General features: G+C 31.2%; 3 protein-coding genes across 3 annotated transcripts in view; 1 reads left to right on the forward strand and 2 right to left on the reverse strand.

The window, feature by feature from the left end:
- The window catches only part of LOC125065547, a 45297-nt gene extending 38711 nt beyond the window's left edge, over positions 1 to 6586 (reverse strand). The window contains exon 1 of the mRNA XM_047673215.1: positions 6365 to 6586. The gene's annotated coding sequence lies outside the window, so the exon portion shown is untranslated. The remainder of the gene's footprint in view (positions 1 to 6364) is intronic.
- LOC125065885 lies at positions 17 to 12032 on the forward strand. Its single transcript, XM_047673741.1, has 3 exons — positions 17 to 123; positions 672 to 1630; positions 11944 to 12032. The coding sequence occupies exons 1-3, from the start codon at positions 53 to 55 to the stop codon at positions 12030 to 12032; spliced, it is 1119 nt and encodes a 372-aa protein (XP_047529697.1). The 5' UTR covers positions 17 to 52.
- Positions 12033 to 14530: 2498 nt separating this feature from the next.
- On the reverse strand, positions 14531 to 22632 carry LOC125065549 (monocarboxylate transporter 9-like). Its single transcript, XM_047673217.1, has 6 exons — positions 22531 to 22632; positions 19124 to 20643; positions 18181 to 18657; positions 16890 to 17111; positions 15462 to 15747; positions 14531 to 14973 (listed from the first exon to the last, which is right to left on the reverse strand). The coding sequence occupies exons 2-6, from the start codon at positions 20357 to 20359 to the stop codon at positions 14816 to 14818; spliced, it is 2379 nt and encodes a 792-aa protein (XP_047529173.1). The 5' UTR covers positions 20360 to 20643; positions 22531 to 22632; the 3' UTR covers positions 14531 to 14815.
- Between the last annotated feature and the right edge of the window lie 1039 nt (positions 22633 to 23671).

The following is a 23671-nucleotide window of genomic DNA, read 5'->3' on the forward strand; positions in this document are numbered from 1 at the left end:
ATTAATAAAAGAAAAAGGGCAATCGGATAATCTACCTAAAATAGATGGATTAATGGTTGCTCATTATTTATCAACAAATAGTGATTTTGTTGCCACCGAAATGCGAGGGATAAAAATGCAAAGGTAAGTAAACTTTCCAGAATTAATGAATTTATTTAAAAATGCACGAGTATTTATACAAGCATAGGAGTGGGCATAGACAGAGCTACCTTATTTCAATGCACACTTGTTTCAAACGAATGCACAAGTTTTTATACAAAAAACAGACGTTGCAATAAATAATTATTTTCGGAGAAATAAGTTACAAACGACCGCGTGCTACTTCAAATTCCAATAACAAAATCTGAAAGCTTTTCATTGTTTCAAAGGGGTCGTGTAATAGGTGTGGCATGCGGTTCAAATAAGTTAAGTTTATTATTAGTTACTTACATACTTGACATAAGTTTTGGTTTCTGTTGATAATGCGACGACGTATTGCTACAAACTCAAATAGTAGAAGTACCTACCTATCATTAAATTTAAAATACGTAAGGTCATTTTATTTTATTTTACTCAATTTTTATTGCAAATATAGATGTTTGGACAGTTGTACTAAACCTTTTTTATTTATTTGTATTTTTTTACTAATAAAATACGTAAGACCATTTATTTTTATTGAAAACTTATTTCAGATCGGCAAGAGACAGCTATGGCGATGATGCTATTGGTTATGTTCAAGTAAAAAGAGTAGGTGATGTATGTACGGTTAAATGTAGAATCACGCCAGAACACCGCGTACGTACCACACCTTATCATTGCAGCTTAGAATGTAATGAAAAGGATGGAGAAGTTTTAAATGTAACCTGCGAAGATTGTGCCGCCAGCAGAGGTGGCTGTAAGCATACTATAGCATTTTTAATGTGGCTACATCGTCGAAGCGAGGAGCCTTCAACGACTGCTACCAAGTGTTATTGGAAAAAATCTAAGCTCTCAGGTATTGGTACCACACTGAAAATGATTAAAGCTAAAGATTTCGGTACAAGTGGTATAACACTTCATTCAGTCGGCCAGAATGGAAATATTTTTTTTGACCAAGTAGCATTAAAACTTAGAGAGCTTCAAATACAATGTTCTCTTTCACATTTTATATGTGAAAAAAAAGAAGTTGAAAAGATGTCCATTCATTATTTAATTAATCGTTTCAAAAAATCCTGTGTTGATTTTCACTTTGAAAGTTTTATAACATTTTGTAAAAACGAAATGACGGAATCAAGATGTCATCAAGTAAAAGAGGGTACAACAGCTCAATCAGATTCAAATTTGTGGTTTGAGATGCGCTACGGACGTATAACAGCTTCAAAAATGTACGAAGCTGCTCAGTGCACAACAAAAGATGGCTCTTTAGTTGAGGAAATATTTGGTGCTGTAACTTTTAATCAAACGAATGCTATCAAAAGAGGAAAAAAATTAGAAAAGGATGTCATAAAAGAAGTCTCGAAGTTACATAGTATTAAGATAGTGGATACTGGTCTTTTTTTAAAGAATGAGTGGCCTATGATTGGTGCCTCGCCTGACGGACTTACTGATGACTGCGTTCTTGAAGTAAAGTGTCCAACCAAGGCAAACACTTTTACTACGTATTGTAGTAAAGGTAAACTAGGCAAAAAATATTATGCTCAGATACAAACACAAATGCAAATGACCGGAAAAAGGAAAGCCCTATTTTGTATTGCACATGTTGACTTTGAAAGCTCAAGGAAGGTTGATGTGCATGAAGTAGTTTATAATAAAAAATATTGTGATGATATGTTTGAAAAATGTATTAAGTTTTGGAAGGAAAATATTTTTGATAAATTAATAAAATAACATTATCCTAATGTAAGATAGTTTTATTAAAACTCTATAAATAACACAAACATTAATGGAAAATGGAATGTACGTTACCTCAATATTTTATATTTTTAATACAATAAAATAAACTTAAATGTATTTTGCTTAAAACACTAGGAAGCTACTCTAAATTAAACAGACTGCTTTGAAGATTAACTATTCCCCATGCAGAAATCACTACTGAATCTAGCAGGTCAACTTGCTTTAGATCTACACAAGCGTGTTGTACAATGACGTCACACCGTCACCCGCAGCCCGCGTCGTGCGGTTGCAGCTTGTTTTACTTATAAATCGGAAACTAATTGACGTATCGAATTAATTCTTTCGCTATTATTTTTTATTTTTGACAGAAAATATGGAGTGCCAATAATCAAAATTAGTTAACATTCTTCATTGCATATTATTATGTACCATCGCGTAAACGTATGTGTTACTTAGGTTTTACTGGTCATCGGGGCCATTCATTGATTACGTAAGACTTTTCGCTTGTTTTTGACGCCCTCCCTATTATAAGAAAAATAAGAATAGGCCAAAGCCCCCTCCCCCCCCCCCCCCTTTAACATTTATTACGTAAGAATCTAAAGGAAAAAAATAATACACGTTTTGTTTTATGTTTATGTTTCAAAGAATATTTTTTTTGAATTTTTTATTCATAAAGGCACTAATAATCTTTATTTTGATTGATTTAATAGAAATATCATTTTATACTTACCTATACGCATCCAAACGATCCTCGACAATCGAACTTTTTTCAAGTAATTTTGTGCATTTTTTTGATCTTACGTAAGAACTATCGAGATTTCTTTCCACCTTCTTGTAAGAAAACATAAGACATGATCGACCCCCCTCTCCCCCTAAATCGTTTTACGTAATAAATGAGTTTGAGTTTGAATGGCCCAATCTCTTTCATTGCAAAATTTTAATCCAAAAATAATTGACATCTGTACTAATACTATAAATACGAAATTAAATCTGCCTGTTACGCGTCCACGGCCAAACCACTTAACCTAACTTGATGAAATTTGGTAATAAGCAAGCATGATCCCCAAGGTAGGACATAGGCAATTTTTTGTATATAATACCTACTAGGACTAGTACATTATAAATAGGTAAAATCGAGAATACATTCTTCGGTCAATTATTTTCATAAATCACCGAAAAAATGACTACGTACCTTATCACTTTGGACCTTTAAATCCTGCTGATTTAAAGGTCCAAAGGCCCTGGGACCAAAGACGACTGTAGCGCAAGCACAGAGGCCCTAATTATTATTTTACACATTAATTTGAACATTTTCGTTTCTGTCAGTAAGATATGTCAATAATATCGTTACCCTTTGTATCAATAACTTTTAAAACAGTAAGTAGTAATATTATTATAATTTGACTATGTATTAGATATCTAAACATATATTACATTAAAATCGTTAACTCATCGAAATCTCTATTGTCCCAAGGCAAGTTGCCTTAGTTGTGATACTCTAAATCCGGCCTTTCCTAATCATCGTTTTATATGTATTAAATTAATTATACACATATTAGACCGTTACTAGACAAATATGTAATTAATTTATTAATAAGTAATTTTATCATAAAAAAATCAAAGGGTGCATTGAAATCAAATTGAAAATGATACATATATTGATAATGATAAGTTTTATCTAAAAATAAAAAAATATATAGCCTTAACCTTATTTGTGAATCTAGTAATCAAATTATATGAATAGACGACAAATTGAAGAGACCAAAAGGCGTCGTTATGTGTAATAGACAGCTTCATAATAACTGACACTACGCTCAGCGCTCTAGAAATTACTCATTTGATGAAGAGAAATTTCTATGAAATAATATAAACCTATTTATCCATTTAAGCCGTATCTACTTGACTAATTAAGTCATTGTTACGAATTCTACTTCAGAGAGCAAAGCTAATTTTCTATATTATTATGTAATAAGCATAATCATCAGCGATAAACTATACTAATATTAAAGCTAAAATTTTGTTATTTGAACGCCATAATATCAGGATCTACTAGTCTGATTTTAAAAAGATATTTTTTGTTTCAAATGGCCATAGACTGCATTCATTACATCACGCTGCGACCCACAGCTAGTTATATTATATTTAAAAAAAAACAGTAAGATCACATCTTCGACTATTTTAGCAGTGAATTGTCATTTGCGCTTAAAAAAAAGTGGCTACTTTAGGTCTTGGTCATGCCTAAATCAAAAATATACTTTATATATATTTTTGTTTATTCCAATAGCTAACTTATAAATCTGTGGTGTACAATAAAAAGTATAAAGTAAAGTAAAGTAAGGCAAGCCCCGAGTCCTGGCCTCAAATCCTGAATGAGCCAATAAAGACGTTATTGCATTTATCTGTTAAAAAACTCAATAACAGCGGAGTCTGGATGTTACGAGTGCTTACAATCCCGTATCTCCCTTTTTTTTTATTCTAAAAAAGGGCTTTTTCGCATAAGCGAACATGCCGCTCTGGTTGAGTATTCTTAGGAGGATACAAAATATCATATTTTAAACTTAAAACTATCGTAATTAATCACAGGTCTATGACTAAATTTGGATAACATTTTTGCGAGATCTGACGATGGATCTGCCAGAGTGACATTGCATTGTCCAACAGACTTTATATCTAAATTAAGTGTAGTTCTAACTGATTCGTTCTGAGCAGAAAAATGCTTATAAGCTGGTCCTGTACTTGAACTTCAAATCGTGTCGGATTGCTAACCCAGCTAATTATAAGAGTGAGGAAGCCTGTTCAGCCCTGGCCGATATCGGTCAGAAGGATATCTGGTCTGTCTTAAATTTACTCTGCTTAATGTATGTAACATGTAACGAATAACACGTATTTTTAAAACACTACAAGCGCTTAAATCAGGAAATCATTTTTAAAAGAACAAAATCATAAATAAAATAAGCCATCTAACACGAGCCAATGCAGCGATTAAGCCGTTGCATTTATTACTCTCCACACTGGTGACGATTAAGTCAAACAAATGATAACATAATATAAACATACAATTAACGACCGAGCGACATAGCAAATAGAAACCAAAATCGCCTGCCCTTATATAAATGTAATCACTCAAGGTTTACAATTGTAGGTATTTCATAAAATAATCTAATGTCTATACATATATTGAAGTGTTTGGAGTTATATGCATTAATTATGTTCTAATTAATGAATGGATTTAAGATAAAAAACTAATTAGGTAGTGATATTATATTTAATATACGTTGTAACAAATTGTTGATCGATGTTTACGTTACGCTGCGTTCGATTTAATCATGTAAAATCAGAGCGAACTTAAATAAAGTGTCATGATTTTAAAATATAATATGTATCTCATAGCATTTTCTACAATATAGATGTTACGGCTAAAGGAATATAGCTTTTATTTGACTAAAAACTAAAACTTTATTTATAGCGTTACAGAATAACTATACATTTTCCGCGAACTAACTGTGTTGAATATTAAAGGACGTTCATTTAAATCACACAATTTACACTGTGTTGGCAACACAATTTCGTGAAATATTTATCTATACTAATGTTATAAATAGTTAAAATTTGTTTGTTTGTATGTAGAGGGCAATCTCCGGCACTAATGATCCAATTGCATATATTGTGCTATAAGTTATTTCATTCATTTTCTTTAATAAGAAATTGTACCCGTGCGAAGCCGGGGCGGGTTGCTAGTCGTTGTATATGTTCGTAACTTTCTGAAGAATAATAAAAGTAGCTAACACAATGCTACCGACGATTCCACGGGAAACTCAATGTTTCAAAGAAATATAATATATTCGCATCTTGTAAGTTTTTTTTTAAAATTCTATTTTAATTTGTAATGTGTGAATATTTTGGCTCATACTCAAGCTCTGTACCATCTACCTATCAATCAGCTGATGGCGCCAAATCTTATTATTTTATCTGTAATTTATGATAATTAGATTCATTCTTTAGTATTATCCAATCAGCCAAATTTAAGGGAAAATTATTTTAATATTAAAATGCAAATATTATCTCATTAATAAAATTAATTATACCAACTGATACCTGTGGCCATTCGAAACCAATTTTGAAAATAGTCCTTCGAATGATTTAATTTATTTATCTTCTATCTAAAAAATATGTACGAAATTTTTCAGACATTATGTAGTCAGATTAATTGCAAAGTGGCTGTCAAGTGAATTAATTGTTTCAACGTTAAACGAGCACAAATCCGACAGCAGGTAAAAATTCCACTTCCCGGTAATAAACGGTAAACTATTCTTAGAACCTGCATAAATCACAGCGAGGTTTCGTTCCGTGGTAGAGCGCATAATATAAACATAATAAAAGAAAACGTACGGATACATTTATAATTTTACCCAATACATTTCCTTCGAAACGCATACAACAGACATTAAAATTATCCTAACAACGCCATCTAAACATAAACTTAAAACAAATAATGTATAACGGAGTTACGTACCTCGAAACGGCGTAATCAAAGGACACCAGGAACAGCTGATCACAACACAAACACGTGCGATTGGTGGCACCATTCGACCAAGTCTGAAATGTACTGTGCCCTATAACATTACGAGGCGAGACTTAGCGCGTCGCGCCTCTCACCAACGCACCGCATTTTTGCCAACAATTTTCTTCGAAACGCACAAAATGTCTGCACAGCTAGCTATCCTCACGATGAATGCGGTTATCACAGGCGATAATACTATTTGCATGTATAAATACTCTTAATTGGTGTACACTTAAAATCCTTCAGTGGAAATTTACATTTAGGGATCAAACGGAGAGTATTTAATTATTTGCATTTTTTTTTCTTTTCTATTATAACGTGTATCTACGGTAATTGGGCACAAAATACTCTGCCAATGTCACGTATGATAGATTTATTTTTGCAAACACTATTTGTCCGCTCTTAAAAGTTTTTATTCTCTTTGACTTGCTTAAAAATTCACAGCAAAGAGTTTGAATACAATGCACAATGCAATCATCGTGGATTATTATCGCTTTTTTATTATTATTATTATGGCCGGTATTTTTATTACGAACACAGTATACGTATTGATATAAATAATATACAAAACACTTAATATTAAACTGAGAACACGTCTGTCTATATCTTCATGATAAAACAAATGCAATTTTTTCACAAAACGTAGAATAAAGTGTGAGATAATATTTAAACTTTGTAATGTTGAGGTCGATAATTCATCAAAACTACAATAAAATTGATATAAGAGTCGGTATAGGTTATCTGAACAGCCATAACATTGTGTTAACACCCGAGGCGCCGGAGATATACGTTTAACACGATATAGAGTCTTAAAACTTGAAATTTGAGATAATTTTAGTTCCTTAACAGTAAATTAACATTATTTTAAACATTTTATTACAATTAAATATTCTTTATCAATATCTACAAGCTAATAGTAACTGGTGAATAATGTCAGAGTAAATGTACATAAGTTAGGATCATTAGATTTTGTGCAAATGAAAAAAAAATTTTTTTTTTAAACATCATGTAGGCAGGTGAACGGTAATCAATGTCCAAAAACTTTGACACTGTAAGAAATACAAACCATTCTTACATCAAACTAAGATGTTACGTCTCTCGTGCCTGGCTCACACCCTTCATATTTATAAATATAATAAAATTGGAGTGTCTGTTTGTAATATTAAAATTTACTAAATGCATATGTATGTACACACAGTTTATATAACTAAATGATTTTTTTTACAATTGTTGTCTATCTGTCTGTCTGATTGTCTGTTTGGACTTTCACTGGCAGATAGCTGATGTAATAAGGAGTAACTTAGACTACCTTTACTTTAGAATTATATGTAAAATAATAATAAAGTCAAGTTTTTTTATTTAATTCAAACGCGCGACTTTCGAAGCTGCGGGCACAGCTAGTCACAACATAAAAATACTCAGTATTGCTATTTGATGGTAGAATATGTGATCACCCATCACATTTACGTACGGCTTATTTTAGGTGCATAAAGTTTTTGACGCAAAAGTGACTATAATATAGACTTTAAATTATCTTCTGATGGATACGTATTCTTTTTTTTTTCATAAGGCCTATTTCTTCATTGCTTGTACTAAAGTTAAAACAAATGTAACTCAATGACGTACCGTTTGTCCGTTTTTGTCATTTTTAAGCCTGTATGCGTGTGATTGCGTAAGTGTGCCTCACTTCTTAATAAAATCATTGTATAAAAACTCTGACATGACTCGCTTGTGTTATTAATCTCTTTATTATAAGCAAAAGATATTATAAAATAAACAAAGTCGAGGAATATTAAATTAATAATATACGTACTTCGAACCTTTTAGATATTGAAATAGAAATAACAATAATTTTATAGATGATATTATAGGACTATAATATTACTTTAGGGCTATATGACCACCCACTCATCAGATATTCTGCCGCCAAGCAGCAATACTTGGTATTAGTGGTAAAGGGTGATTGAGCCAGTGTAATTGCGAGAGACATAAAATCTTAGTTAAGTTTAAATAAAGGACTTTTTAGTTAGAACAATAATATTTTGCATATAATGTTTTACAAGAACAGCAAACGTTTCTAAAACGCTCGTGTTTATCTTCATGACATGTAACTATATCTCAATAAATATACATACAACATCAAAACAAACAATAATCTTACAAACTTACGAATTACAAGCACTTATAACGTAAAAGTGTTACATCAAACGTATTAGAAGGTTTTTTTAATGTATAAAATGATATTTTGTAACTGGTAAAGTCCTAAATTAATTGAGCAGAAAAACTGATCAAGTTCATAGTCACGGCGGCTTTGTATCAGACTTACCAGTGCTAGAATAGCTTGTAAATGTCCCACTGATGGGCTAACGCCTCTTCTTATGCCAGCACGCTCCTGACTGCTCCAATACGGATTGTTGGATACAAATGTAGCATGTCTGGATCCGTTTAATTATGAACATAAATTAAACATATAAAATTTGTCATCCATGGTAATCACCTAAACAATCTTAAACCTGCAGTCTTAAGACTAACATTAATGAGTAATGATAGATTGAAATATAAAACAAAGAAAGATTATAGTGTCAGAACATTATCATGAAACAACAAAAGCGAATACAAAATACAAAGCGAATGATGACGTCCCGTACCGTGTGTCGTTTTTAAAAATTGAATCGACGCGATATCATTGGTCGAGATATTGAATAATATGATATTTATTATGATTTCGCGACAAAATGGCGATTTTAATGTCGGCGAAGTTATCTTAACTTTAGAAGTAAAGTAAAAGTGGATATAATTATTTAAACAGAATAGTAATGTATTATTGATAAATACAGGGTTATTGGTAATTCGACGTATTCCCGTTAGGAGGTAATAGGGTTGACTATTTGCGATAATTTTAACCCCCATATGCATGATGCAAAAGTGAACCATTTTTGAGTTATCACGTTTTTTAGTTTTTTTTTTCAAAATAGGTCAAAATTGCAACTTCAAAAATTTATTTAAAGAAATGTATCGATTAAAATCTATTTTTTTCCTCTGATTTATAAAAACTATTAAACACTGGATATTTTTCAATATTTAAACAATAATTATCGGTCTAAATTTAAAAATGCGAGACGGAAAACGATATTATTTTAATATTTTCTAAGTTATGACCTAACTACCGAACTAGTCAAATAATATAGTATAATAATAAGTATCTTCACAAAATTTAGCATAGCGATATACGAATAGGCGGGATAGGGATTCACGAAAATCAACCAGACATGGATGACGTCACGAGGAACATCAAATATATTAATATTAGTGAAATGATAGCCTAGACCCAAATTCAATTACCCTAATTGTAAGTCTACCGTCTACAGATATTAGGTCGAGCCTTTGAGCGGAAACCGTAACAAAACTGGGTTAGATAATTATAAGTGTCGCAGGGTTATTGTGAATACCGTGATATTATAATCTCATATGACATCACATGTACGGATTTTCGCCGAATTTTCGCGATAGCATTTAAATCAGTTTAAATAATGTAGCCGTCACGAGACGCCTGGTCTGTTTATATTTAAAAATAGCTGAAGCCGCTTCATAAGGTTACATAACGCGCTAACTTTTTAACACATAAACCTTCATCCCAGGTGAATCAGAGTAAAAGAAGAGGGCTATTCGCGCAATCTATAACCTAGGAGCCAAGGAATCATTAAGGTATAAATTTAAAGAAATTAAGATATCGACTGTTGCTTCTCAATATATATTCTGTAATGTTTTGTATGTACGGAAAAATATTAATGTTTTTATGAGAAAATGTGATTCTCATAACGTTGGTACAAGGAACAAACACAATCTTGTTACTCTTGTTACTCGACTGCATAGAGTCAGTAACTCTTTTGTGGGGCAATGTATACGCTTCTACAACAGGATCCCAGAAAGCGTTCATGCTTCTGTTCGGAAGCGGAAATGCTTCTGTTGCGAAATTTAAAAAAAATGTTAAGGAACGTGTGCGAAAGGTTACTATACGATTAGTGAGTTTATGTTTGATAGCACACCTTGGGAATGAAACGATCGCCTCCTGGCTGTTTCTATTCATATACAATTATGTATATAATTAATTTGACGTAAAAAAAAAAGACCCGCTGAGTTTCATTCGCCGGTTCTTCTCAGGTCAGGGTGTTTCCTTTTCATCAATAAGAAAGTGTAATACTTCTATATTGAATAAAGGAATTTGAGTTTAAGTTTTGAAATTGAAAAAGTGACCTGTGCCCTTCTTAGGTTTTAAAGTGGTCAAAATCGGTTCTGTTGCTTCTTGATTGCGTAACAGGCGGACTATATAATTATTAGCATGAATTTTTAACCATTATCGACTTAAGTATGCTTCTTGAGAATTCATTAATATTATTTTTAAGTTTTTGTTTAATTTAAATTTAATGTAAATATAGATATCAACATTTATCGAACTTGTAATCTTCTATAACACCTAACTTATGCAGGTTTCTTTTAAGCTTTGATGAATATTGTGTCATATTTTTTTGTATTATATGATAATAGTTTACTGAATCCTGTCAAGAGCTTAATCGATACGCGAGCAATACTAGAGATTATTTTATTTATGCAGTACAAATATACATCATATATTGTATTGTTAAGAGCCGAGATGGCCCAGTGGTTAGAATGCGTGCATCTTAATCGATGATTTCGGGTTCAAACCCAGGCAGGCACCACTGAATTTTCATGTGCTTAATTTGTGTTTATAATTCATCTCGTGCTCGGCGGTGAAGGAAAACATCGTGAGGAAACCTGCATGTGTCCAATTTCAACAAAATTCTGCCACATGTGTATTCTGCCAACCCGCATTGGAGCAGCGTGGTGGAATATGCCCAAAACCTTCTCCACAAAGGGAGAGGAGGCCTTTAGCCCAGCAGTGGGAAAATTTACAGGCTGCTAATGCTAATTGTATACATAATGTATACAGGTATTTTTTTCAAGAGGTTACAATCAAATCAAAACTAAATGTATAAGTATGAATGATAGATTCTACCTTGTTGTAAATTATATGTTCCTAGACGGGATTCAGAAATTATGAAGACATTCTTATTTAAAGACTTCGATCAACAATATTGTTGAACGAAGTTTAAAGAACATAAGGATGAAATTCTTAGGATAAATAATACACTATATTCTGAAGGTAATTTTAATTTTAACAAATACATACAGTTCATTCAAATATGAGAATATGTACCTACTTGGTATTTCTGTGTCATTGCGTGAAAAACATTCGACTGAAATTTGAGAATTATTATTAAGGAAAATTATTAAAACTTCCATAAAAATAATTGCCCTAATTATTAAGATTAATGTTCGTTTATAAGTACATATATATCTGTGCTATGTAGGTTATACAATCAAAAAATAAATATATCCCTTTGAGCTCCTGGGGGTTCAAGGTCGAGTGGGAGGAACATGCCCACGTAGTCGATACTCAATAAGATAGACTGACCTAGTACTAGTTGCTCATACAGAGTATGCCATTGCAGAGTATTCTCGCAAGGTCAACAATAAAAGTTTCTGGACGAAGATCGTTCTGGACGAAGAACAGTCAGATCAAAAGACTAAAGACTCGTAATGACGACCATACTGACAAGTATGAACGACATCGAATTCATATAATATCATAAAATGTTCGCTTAATTGTACTGCTTAAATACTGTTAGGTAATTTAATATTTAAAACTTATCGTTTTTATATTTGAATATTTCCAAAAAGTCGTATGTATTATTATAAATACAAATAAACGACATTGACATTAAATTGACATAATATCATTCGTATATAGATCATGTTAATTTTTGAAGTAAAATAAAGTTAGAGAATAGTAATGTTGTATTGATAAATATATATAATGCAAGTACTGTTTGTAGTGCATGTAGTTATTACCAAATTGAATTAGGTAATACTCATCTCTCATTTTTCGATTTTAATATAAGTGGTGTAGATCAGTAGTAGGCGATTGGAGTATAATGGTGTGAGTACTTTGGAGCGGATGATAAACGTTGATATTTTTTACGTTTTTGGAATATAATATTTAAAAAAAATAGTGAGATTCGATTTTTAAAGTGCGACTTAATATTTACATACGATATTTGTACTAAAGTATTGTTATGTTATAACCATAGATTTATAGTTACTTAAAATGCGAATGAAATATTTATATTTTATATTCGTCGACGTACAAAATAAATACTTGTAATAGTTTATTGTGATAAGCAGTATTTAATATGAAGAATATTTACAAAATATTATTTAAGATATACGTATTTATAATTATACAAATAAAAGATTTTAATCTATTTCGTTACATCAATGATTCAAATGTCTTGCTTCTAATTGATAAAAAAAAAACATTCTTATACAGCGTGTTATTTTTACTTTGACAATAAAGCAAGACTTAGATACTTTTTATATAACAACAATAAATATTTATTGTTGTTAGGAAGCTGATACTTGAAAAATGTAACATTATTTTACTTATAGCTATTTATTTGAATTATAAAAAAAAAAGATTAAATGACATTAAAAAATCTTAGCCATGACAGAACACATGCTGTTGTAATCATTAGTATTCTTTACACACTTAGTTGAATGACATGAGATCATTTATGAATACGCACGCATTATTATTTAATTGTCTAAATTGGTTATTTATTATAAATTAGATAACGAATAATTACATTTATTTACCGTATGTGGTCAAAATACGAACAATTTTATTGTGACCATCGGTAACAACATGCTGTATTCCCGCATGAATAACTCCTATAAGTTTAACTTTGATAAGAACTTTCTAAAATCGATATTATTTACCGAAATCTATATAAAAAGAAATTTAAAAAGTTCTGAAATTCATTAAACGTATAAAAATATGCAGAGAAGAGAGGGAGAGATAATTTTCATGAATTATTGACACATAAAACCTGCTTACATTTTCCTAAGATTTTAAATACTTTGGGAGTTTAGTTCAGGACGCAAGATTTGCATGATTGCAAACACTTACAGTTAAATTAATCTGCTGATAACGTGGTTTGGGAACTTATGTTACCTCGCTGTTACATTGAGAATTATTGGATATTTAGCATATTTAATCATGGATTACTTCAAGGATTGGAACAAACTACCCTCAGTAAAGGTCCGTTCACTGGGCTATTAGTTATCTTTGAAAAAAATGTTCTTCAAAATGACAATATCAAATTATGCTTTCTCTGTATAAGTCCTTACCAGAACCTTTCAAATGAATTCCTTGAGAACTTTCGAATTGAAATTATTTCCAGAACCTGCCAAAATTTCAGCACGTAAGTTAGATTTTCAAATATAATTATATAGTAAATAGTTTCATAATATTAGGAAAATGGTTAAAAACTTTGAATAAATTGTGTTAGTAAAAATTGTCGTAGTAAAGTGGTCCTTTCTAGAAGTAAAATATCTACAAAGGTATTTATCAAATTTGAACACCATTTACAAATTATCTAAAATACTACAAAGTTCTGCAGTACGAATACAAAAATTATAATTGTCTAAAAATTGAAAACACATACAATTTAGTTTAACATAGAGTTAAATTGAGTTATTTTAACTTTACACTTTTTCAATAAAAACTTTTTGCAATTCAATAAAAAAAAAAACATAATCACGACAATGCAATCTAACGTACGTTCGTTAAATTGCAAAGCTCATTATATATTTACAGTCTGTCTGCATTGCTGTAATTGTAAGCAATTAACTAATCTGCTTGGAAATACTTTAGGAATTCATTGACCTCAACAGTCAGCAGCAGCTATCCTTATACTTATCTATATCACTTCGCATCTCACTCTTTAAATGTTTCAACCGCCTGACGGTGATACACAATTTTGATCCGTGTATCCTTTAAACTTTATACATATTAAAATCAATATCGCTTATCACTCCCTAACATTTCACGATCTTATTCCGCTGTGAATCTCAAATATATGAAACATAGATTGATTATTTGGAGAATTTTTTTTTTTTTTTATATATTGTTATGCCTAAGATTACATGTAGGTATACTTAATAAAATCGATTAGGCATATTTTAATTACTAGTGACTATTGACATCGATATCTATGAATTCATAAACATTAGTGTCAAATATCATTAATTCTGATTAGAATGCAATAATTTCTATTTTATATTCTAGAAAGAGAAAATAAAAAGTGTTGCCATATTTACTTTTAGCTAAATTTTTAGTGATAAAAGGAGTAAAAAATTAGGTGTAAAAAAATGACTGTAGAAATAAATCCCAATAATTAGTTAATCTTATTTGGCTACAGAAGAATATGTTCCTTGTACAATGCCTTCTAATACTTGCATATATTTTGCTATCACTTCGTTTTAAGCCATGCTAGATTCGCATTCTTCAGCAAGTAAGCGCTTCTGCTGGTAAACTCTGACGGGATGTATGAAGGAAATTAGTACTCCAGCTACGATGATCCATCCTCCAGCCAAGTAGAACGACAGCTCCCAGGACAATGTTAAGTCGTAAATTAGACCTAAAAAGGTGTAAAATATAATTATTTATTACATGGGATATATATATATATATATAAATATCGTGTGATTTCCAGGGTACGCCCACTTTAACTTAGCAAATAGTTGCATGATATAACAACTAAAATTTTCCTTTTTTTGCGGTAAATAGGATCCATTAATAACACCAGCACTTAGCCCATTGACAATCTGCAATTTGACTGGAAATTTATCCACCGACAAATTCATTTCCAAGGAGGGTTAGAGTGGTGAGTTAGGTGAGATAGGTGGCCGATATCTAGTAAATACTCTATATATACTTCGATGGAACTCTAGAAAATACTTTTCTTGCTATTTATAAAGCACACCATGCTGACCTTGAAATAAATGAAAGAAGGGCAGCCGAATGATGTCTTATCTCCCCTAATATTTTAAACAACGCATATAAGCCATTGTAATCATACATCATTTTATGATATTAAACAATAACAATGAGCATAATTATGCTCACCTGACAAGGGTGGTCCAATCAAATGTCCTATTCCTTGAGCCAACAAAACCAATCCATAGGCCGATGTAAAGTCATCCAATGACACTAATTTCACCAATAGACTTGGCGTAAATGTAAAGGATGCTGCGAATAGCAATCCAAACGCTGCAGAAATAGAGGCTAAAATCCAATAATTAGAGGCAGCTGGAGGTATTGCAGCAACAGATGCTCCGCATAAAATGAGACAGACAGCGTAAAGATTTCCAATGGAAACATTTGGGAAATCGCCAATCCAACCGAGAGTCACCTGAAATAACAATATTTATTTAATTTATTATATACATTTTAAGGTTGAAGAGTCAATAATTTTATTCAGTATAGATCAAGTAAGGATCTACAAATGGTTCGAAAAGAAATATGTCGAACTGAGTAAGAACTATTGAAATGCAGAGATTTTTATTTAATATTTAAAAAGCCTTAAAGCGATTGATTCATTTCCTTAAAGTCCATATTAATTTCTAGAAAGTGTATGTCCATTAGTTTTATTATATTTTTCATTTATTAATATAATTATATAATTTTAATAAACTGTTATTGAGAGTCGACCGTTAAAGCGTAAACATTGTCCCACAAAAGATTTACGAGGCCATTATGATTCAAGTATTTTTTATTTGATACTGTTTGTATCTAAACACGAAAATAACTGAAACCTTGTTAAAACTAGAGCTTAAAATAAATTTACACGCGAAAATCACAAGAATTTGGCACAAATACGACTTTCACAAGTTCATTTTCAATGCTAAATAATGTGGTTAAATTTAAACTTGTCGTTTTGGAATTAATGAGTTCTAATTTTAAAATCGTTGCCGTTTTTCTTTTTTTTTTCGAAATATTCTCGTTTTATTACCTCCACTCGTGTCAGAGGGCTGATTCTTCGTCGCAGAATATAATTTACGATTCTAGAAAGAATTGGGAGCAATAATTTTTTTTATATTATATTTTTCGGTTGGAATAATGACTGACTAATTATAATTACAGGTAAAAGATAAGATCGCATTATTAGTGCAAGCATCTATAAACGAAGGACACTTAACATCCGGTAGTTATAAAGCAACGTAACTTTTGACAAGCAGGTGAGACTACTCGTCTGCTTGTCAAAAGAATTAAAAAAAAAAAAGTTTATCACCATTATCGCATAAGATTTGTACAGTATATCTTATACTGTTGTACACTCCTTATGTTGTTGTTATAGTTGTAAGATATTGATACTAATTATTATTAGTTTAAAGTATTATTATAAATGCGTATATAACTGTGTGTGTCTGTCTGTCTGTAAGTTGATGAAATTAAATATGAAAAAAGCTTAAAGTCCAAGGAAGGATATACATTTTATTTAGTTAAATATTATAAAATCTATTTTTAAGAAATATATTAAAAAAAGATACGTACCATTCCAATTGTATTAGTGATTCCAATTAAACTCAACATGACAGCGCCGTCATCTTCTGAATATCCCTTTTGTATCATGTGCTCAGCGAGGTAGAAATAAGGCACGATAAACCATACGAAGATGATGATCGTACCGAAGCAAAGAAGATTGAATGTTATCTTTTTGAAGAGCGTTACGTTGAACATATCAGCGAGGCAGCTGACGCAGTCTGCAGTCCAATGCTGTTGACAAATTGAAATATTAGGTCCTTTACCTTTATTATTTTGTTAATGTGTCATAAGTTAATGGTGTCTTTTTCTTATGAATGTCAATCTATGTTGAAAGAAATGGATGCAACTGTTAATTAAAAATAAGGTTGTCAGGTCGCGGACCGGACAGACCAACCAGTGCCCGGACATTTTGTTAAAAAGACTGTACAAAATCTTTATTGAAGATTTTGTGTCTCAATATTAGTAGGTATGATAAAAAAATTGTATGTAAATTCAAGTTTTTCTGATTATTACCATAAAACTTGTTAAATTCTCATGAAAAAATAAATAAAATTGAATGTATCTCGTTTGCAAAATAAATAAAATGTAAAAACCCTAACAAAAGCCGTTTATTTTGGCCGGACACGCAATCAAGTAGCCCATATAGGTATGTCTGGCTTTATCCGAACGCCTTGCAACCCTAACTAAACCAATCAACGATGTTTATAAGAACAACAAATATATTTTCAAAAGTACTGCAAGTAGTTAGTTACAAATGAGTGAATGAGGAACTTTAATGAAATTAAAATACATAGCTTTAGGAATATTTTTGAATTAATGTGTAATGCGTTCCATATAAGTACGTTATATACATTCTATTGATTTTTCCTTTAATTAAGCGTTGATTAAATAATAATTAATTTCAAGAATCCAACATAATAATTATTGGATTTTTTTTAAGGAAAATGTAGGTATGACTTGTACTTTTTTTCTTTTTTTAAATTTCGTCAATACAAAAAAAAAGGTTAACAAACGAAGGAGAAAAAGGCATTGAACTGTTTACCTACTATATGTTGCTAAGTTATATATTTAATATACTTAGTGGCCATTATTCAAACGCTTCTGGGTAGGTGTCACCCACTCATCAGCTATTCTACAGCTAAATAGTATTGTTGTGGTCCGGTTTGAAGAGTGAGCTAACAGGCACAAGGGACTTTTTTAGCTACCAAGGGTTATGGTTAATATATCTTACAGCCTCAATGTCTATGGGCCATGTAGATTTGCCCTTCTATTTCATAAGAAAAAGTGTTGAATACATTACCTCTTCTTGTTCATTTACTGTTATCATCGAGTTCTTGAAGATATCCGGACAAGAGGAAGCCTTTAATTTATACCTCTTTATATTAAGCATAGCATTTCTATGACTTATGGAGTTCAAGGGCATTTTGAGATCATTTAAGTAGTGGTGATTTATCGATAGTTGCTTTTTAAACCAATCGCGTTTGCTCTCCTTGCTATCCTGTTTTAATAATGGCTTATTTTCTTTCGTATCTGCTGTCGATTTTTTTACTTCGACAAGAATTGGTTGGTTGGGCTGATGGTTTTCTATTATTTTGTCATTGCGATGTTCTATTTTTTCTGATCGTGTTCTTTGTAATGCCTCTGAAGTAAACGTATCTACTTGTGAATTGTTGTCTTCGATCATATCTTTCTTTTCCAAGGAATTGCTTTCAAAAGATGCACGTTTAACTTCTGTATTGCTGATTTTTGTGTCATTTTTCAGGTTGAAATCTGGCTTCTGCAAAAATATTTTATATTTTTATAATAAATAAATCTATTTTTAAAACAGCTTTCATTTATTAATGTCAGCTATTGTATGATACTGGAGACGAATTTATATTGGTACGTTTCATACCAACTAATGTGTTACTCTGTTCATACGACCAGAAGAATAATATATACCATTAAACTAGATCTAAGTACTTAAATTAATCCAAAAGGCAAAAATATTTATAAACAAAGGTCTTTGATGGAAACTCAAATACATGGAGTAAGTTTTCATGTGCTTAATTTGAGTTTAAAAATCTCGCGAAATTTTAGCACATAAGAGGAATTAATAAGAGCTCGGGAATTTTAGCAGTGGCAAGAATTATAGAAAAATTAGAAATCCATTGTTAAATAATCTACCTAAATTCAGTGGACAAGCAAGACCGAAATAATGTTAAATAGCATGTAGATATCTACAGACTATATAGTCTACTTACCTTGTTACTATAATTTAGTTGACTTGGTATGTTATCTAATGACACAGATCTTGGCTTTTTGCATTGTGTGTTCGATAAAAGCAAATTCTCACGTCGAAGTATACTAAGAACTTCATCTTTTATCACCGTGGCAGGTGCGAAACCCTTATTAATCAAACGTTTCATACTTTTTCCGTGCGTGAGAACGTCTGAGTCGGAACCATAAGCAACAGAAACGGAACTTGAGAGTTTCGATTTGGCATCTTCTTTAATCTCATCTTTGCCATTTCTATGCTTTTTTTGCTCCAATATCCACCACTCTGGATCTCGCATTACAGCACCGCACACACACAAATTCAACAACGTCCCCGATAGGAGAAGAATCGTGCCCCTCCATCCATACTCTTCAATAAAATACTGAGTCATTGGAGCATACAAGAAAGTGCCTACACCCGTGCCACATGCTCCTAGACCTACCGCCAGGTTCCTTTTCTTGTCAAACCAATACGCAATTGAAACAACTGCAGTAACGTATACAAGCCCAAGGCCTAATCCAGCTATGACACCGAAAGTAATCAGCATCATCTCCAAGGTAGTTGAAATTGAAGCCAGTACAAATCCTAAAGTAGAAATAATTCCTCCCAAAATTGTCATACTTCGACAACCATAGCGATCTACTAGTGCGCTCATAACTGGTCCAGATAACAACGGTACGGCAATAAACAGACTGCCTATCCAAGCAGTTGTTGATTTACTTGCTTTAAATTCATCCAAAAACTCAATGTAAAGCAAGCCGAACGAGAAGCTAATCCCATCAGCAATCATAGATATTACAAATGATGAACCGACTACAACCCATCCCCAACCCCCGTCGGGTATAATAATCTTTTTTTCATTACTCGTTATAAGCTTTTCATCTTCTAATTTTGTTTTTCCAATTTCAATTTCTTCGATTGCATATTTAGTCAATCGATTGTCATAAACAGTTTCATTGATTCCATCGAAGTCTTCTTCGTATTGTACACTTTTACGTACTTTTTCGTTTCTGAATTCTTTATCAAATTCCCTATTACTGACTTCTATTTCCGGACTCGAGAAGGAAACAGTACCAATACTAGTTGAATCATCGTCGCCTTTGACAATTCCTGAAGTAGTATCAGTCAGTAAAGATTCGCGAACTGCGTCTTGCACTCTTACTTTCTCACGATTAACTCTGTTTCTAAAAACCACACTTGGACTATCCTTTTCAGTTTCCATTATATTTATTCGTATACTACTTTAAAGAATAATACTGGCGGTAGCTTTTTTGGGAATAATTAACTTCTTAATCTTGGATCCCTAGCTGAATAGCGACAAGACTGTCTCGCCGCACTGTTTAACTTGAGTGTTATCGGTTTATTTTGATCCAGGACCATTAATAATCGGATGTGGAGGCAAGCGTCAATACAAATGTCACCCATATAAAAATATACGTAACAGTGACGCAGGACTGCGTCACGATTAATTCACCAGGTCTGTCACGAGAGCCGTGGTTCGAGCATCTGAAAGAAATTTTGTATACTTATATTAATAATGCTAACGCACGAGGCCCTTTAACGAGGCGTGCCCAACCTTGACCTGACGCTATCAATATAGAAATATCGTTTTTCTTACATAATAATGTAGTCACGCGGAAAAATATTTTTCTGAATAGTAATTAGTTTTAAGTTATTGCAATCTCATAATGTGTATATATAATGTGTGTATGTGTATATGTGTATATGATACAATATACGTACATTACTTTTTTAATCTTCACTCAGAATATGTATTAATGTATTTTGAAAATTTACGATACGATTTAGTTATACTTTTATTTAAAATGTCCTGGCAGCGATCGTTTGATTCCCAAAGTGTGATGTCTGTGATCCTTAAAGCCATTGGTTTTATAACATCCTTATTCAGAGAAACATTCCTTAATAATTCTTTATAATTTTACTCATTCAACATTTATATGAATCTTCTGTTTTTCTTTTGTAAAAGCGTGTACTTATTTTGTTTTTTGTCATTATCCGATCGCCACCCAAAAGATTTACTAAACCTTGTCCCTTGTGTTAACAGTATATACATTGTAATTTCTAGAAAATAATTTATGTTTTTTTGTATAACAAAATTATCAAATGTATATATAGGAAATTTAAATACCTACATAATTAGTGTAAAAGCGTAACTACTGAATTTCTGCAGGTTTTTTTACATACAATCAACATTCCGAACCCGTAGTAGCTTTACATTTTTTTCAAATATGTTATATAAGAATTTGAAAATGCGTTTATAAGTTTATACTTGAATAAAGAATATTTTTATTTAAATTTAGTAGTGAGAGTCAATATTTTATTATTCCTAATTACCATTAAAATATTCTCCCATAATTACATATACTATGGTATTTTATATACTTATTACAAATATTATCTGATTAGCAACTGATCACAGTATCGCCTTTGAATGTTAATATACTGAATCTAATTGATTTTCGCATTGATAAGACGGTGATGATTAAAAGGTTATAGAAACCGTTTTGTCTTACTTTAAAATTATATTTAAATGTTTCATTAAAGAGTTTTAACTGATGTTAGATTTACCAATTTATTAATTAATGGGCGTAAATGTGTGATTCTAATTTATTGTCTACTCCCGAAGAAGTGAAATAAAAGTATATATATTTTTGTTTGTCAGAATTTTTTTTTACGTCTGTTACTGTCAACTATTGTCAGTTTAAGGAGATAAGAAATCAGTAAGCTAAGGGTTATTAGTAGATCAGTTTGAGATTTGTATGAAATTTTAATTCTTAGAAAAAAAAATATAAATAAAATTCGTGTCCGTTACTATAATCTATATTTTATATATATTTAATTTATCTAGTATTATTTTATTTTATTTTTTCAACCTGAAATGGGACCAAATAGGAAGTATAACTAAATTCCCCAAACAACATAATATTCCAAATCGGTTTATAAATGTAGGAATTAATAAGAAATAAAAAAAATAAAACCGAATTGTTAACCACCTCCTCATTTTTTAACTCGGCTTAAAAACAAATCGAAAAGAATTATAAGAAGACATTTATATGCTATACAGGTACAGAGACGTAATAAGAAATTAAAAAACGAAAAAGAAATTGACATTTAACTCAAAAATATAATATATATCTTCAGTAATTTTTACACCGGCCAAAACTCATTGTATTTTAATTCTTGTATTTTAATAAGTATGCGCTATAAGTCCATTTGATTTTATGTAATACATACACTTAATAATAAATAACACATTTCAAATAAAATATTATTCAAATATCACTGAACAAATATTTACACAAATAACGTTATGATTTTGTAATATAAATGTGTTTTAATATGGAGTTTTATTAATAAAAACACTTAACTTACTTGTAAGTGAAGGAAGAAGAATTAAATATGTGACGAAATCAGATCAGCTTGCAGCGCCGTCTTCAGTTGAAATACATCACAGTTCAGGCCGTTTACTATATAATACTGGCGCCAGCTGCGATCGATATGGGGAGGATCATGACGTAGACTTCCCCATACCCCTGACTATGAACAAATGCCCCCTTTGGGGTTGTGGCTATGAGACTCAGAACCAAAACGTACTAATTCAGTTTTACGTTGATTGTTTCGTGACGTTGTTATAAATGTTGTTTACGGAGGCTTTGCTAACTATCTAATGAAACAACAAGATATAAATAATAGTACATGATACTCGTACTAATATAAATATATACACATAATAATAAGTGAGTATGTATGTTATATATTATATTTAGCATTACATTATACATTATATACTTATATTCTAAATGATAATTTAGAAAATTTAATTGTACTGGTGTTCTTTGTTTGCTGTAATGGTATATATTCTATACCTACATCTATAAAAGAATATACAAATCCAAATTAATAGTTACGGCACAAATCATGAACGATTTGTATTATTTTTTAAATATAAATTATAAAATAAACTAATACACACACATATTATGTTGGTCACGGCAGGGCTTGCATAAGTAAATTTAGATTTTTTTTTCTCAAAATTTGACGGGCATATTTTGTGAAATCTTACACCATCAAAGTCCGTAAAGTGGAATTAGAATTTTATATTCCTTGTTTCTGTAATTACACTGGCCACTCACCCACAACAATACAAAATATTGCTATTTTAAAAGCTTATATTTGTATTTAAATATTTTACTTTAACTACTAACGATAAAGGTTTATATTAGATAGAAACTGAATATTTCGAGCTATTGAAACTGTTATTTAAATAAACGAATATTAAAAAAACAACCCCCAAATAGTCTATAAACGCATGTCATATTCCATTCCATTAACCTTTAGGAATGAATACCATTAACGAACACGAAAACCTTTAGGTTTTTTTAGGCAACAACGCACAGAAAATAACATTGTGTTTTTACTAATATTATACAGTTTTAGGGTGAATACGTTTCAGAGTTTTACGGTAAGATTTTTTTATGGAATGCCCTTAAAATAATGTACCTACGTTTAATTT

The sequence above is a fragment of the Vanessa atalanta genome, chromosome 8 (assembly GCF_905147765.1).
Source record: "Vanessa atalanta chromosome 8, ilVanAtal1.2, whole genome shotgun sequence".
Taxonomy (NCBI): domain Eukaryota; kingdom Metazoa; phylum Arthropoda; class Insecta; order Lepidoptera; family Nymphalidae; genus Vanessa; species Vanessa atalanta.

Excerpts from the sequence above, each read along its gene's own strand:
- LOC125065885 (XM_047673741.1), top strand. The coding sequence starts at position 53 with ATGGTTGCTCATTATTTATCAACAAATAGTGATTTTGTTGCCACCGAA. Across the intron at positions 124-671 it reads CGAGGGATAAAAATGCAAAG|ATCGGCAAGAGACAGCTATG; the intron begins GTAAGTAAACTT and ends AACTTATTTCAG. Across the intron at positions 1,631-11,943 it reads TACTACGTATTGTAGTAAAG|AGTATTCTCGCAAGGTCAAC; the intron begins GTAAACTAGGCA and ends ATGCCATTGCAG.
- LOC125065549 (XM_047673217.1), bottom strand. The coding sequence starts at position 20,359 with ATGGAAACTGAAAAGGATAGTCCAAGTGTGGTTTTTAGAAACAGAGTT. Across the intron at positions 15,748-16,889 it reads TCACTAATACAATTGGAATG|GTGACTCTCGGTTGGATTGG; the intron begins GTACGTATCTTT and ends TTGTTATTTCAG. Across the intron at positions 14,974-15,461 it reads GATTGGACCACCCTTGTCAG|GTCTAATTTACGACTTAACA; the intron begins GTGAGCATAATT and ends ACACCTTTTTAG.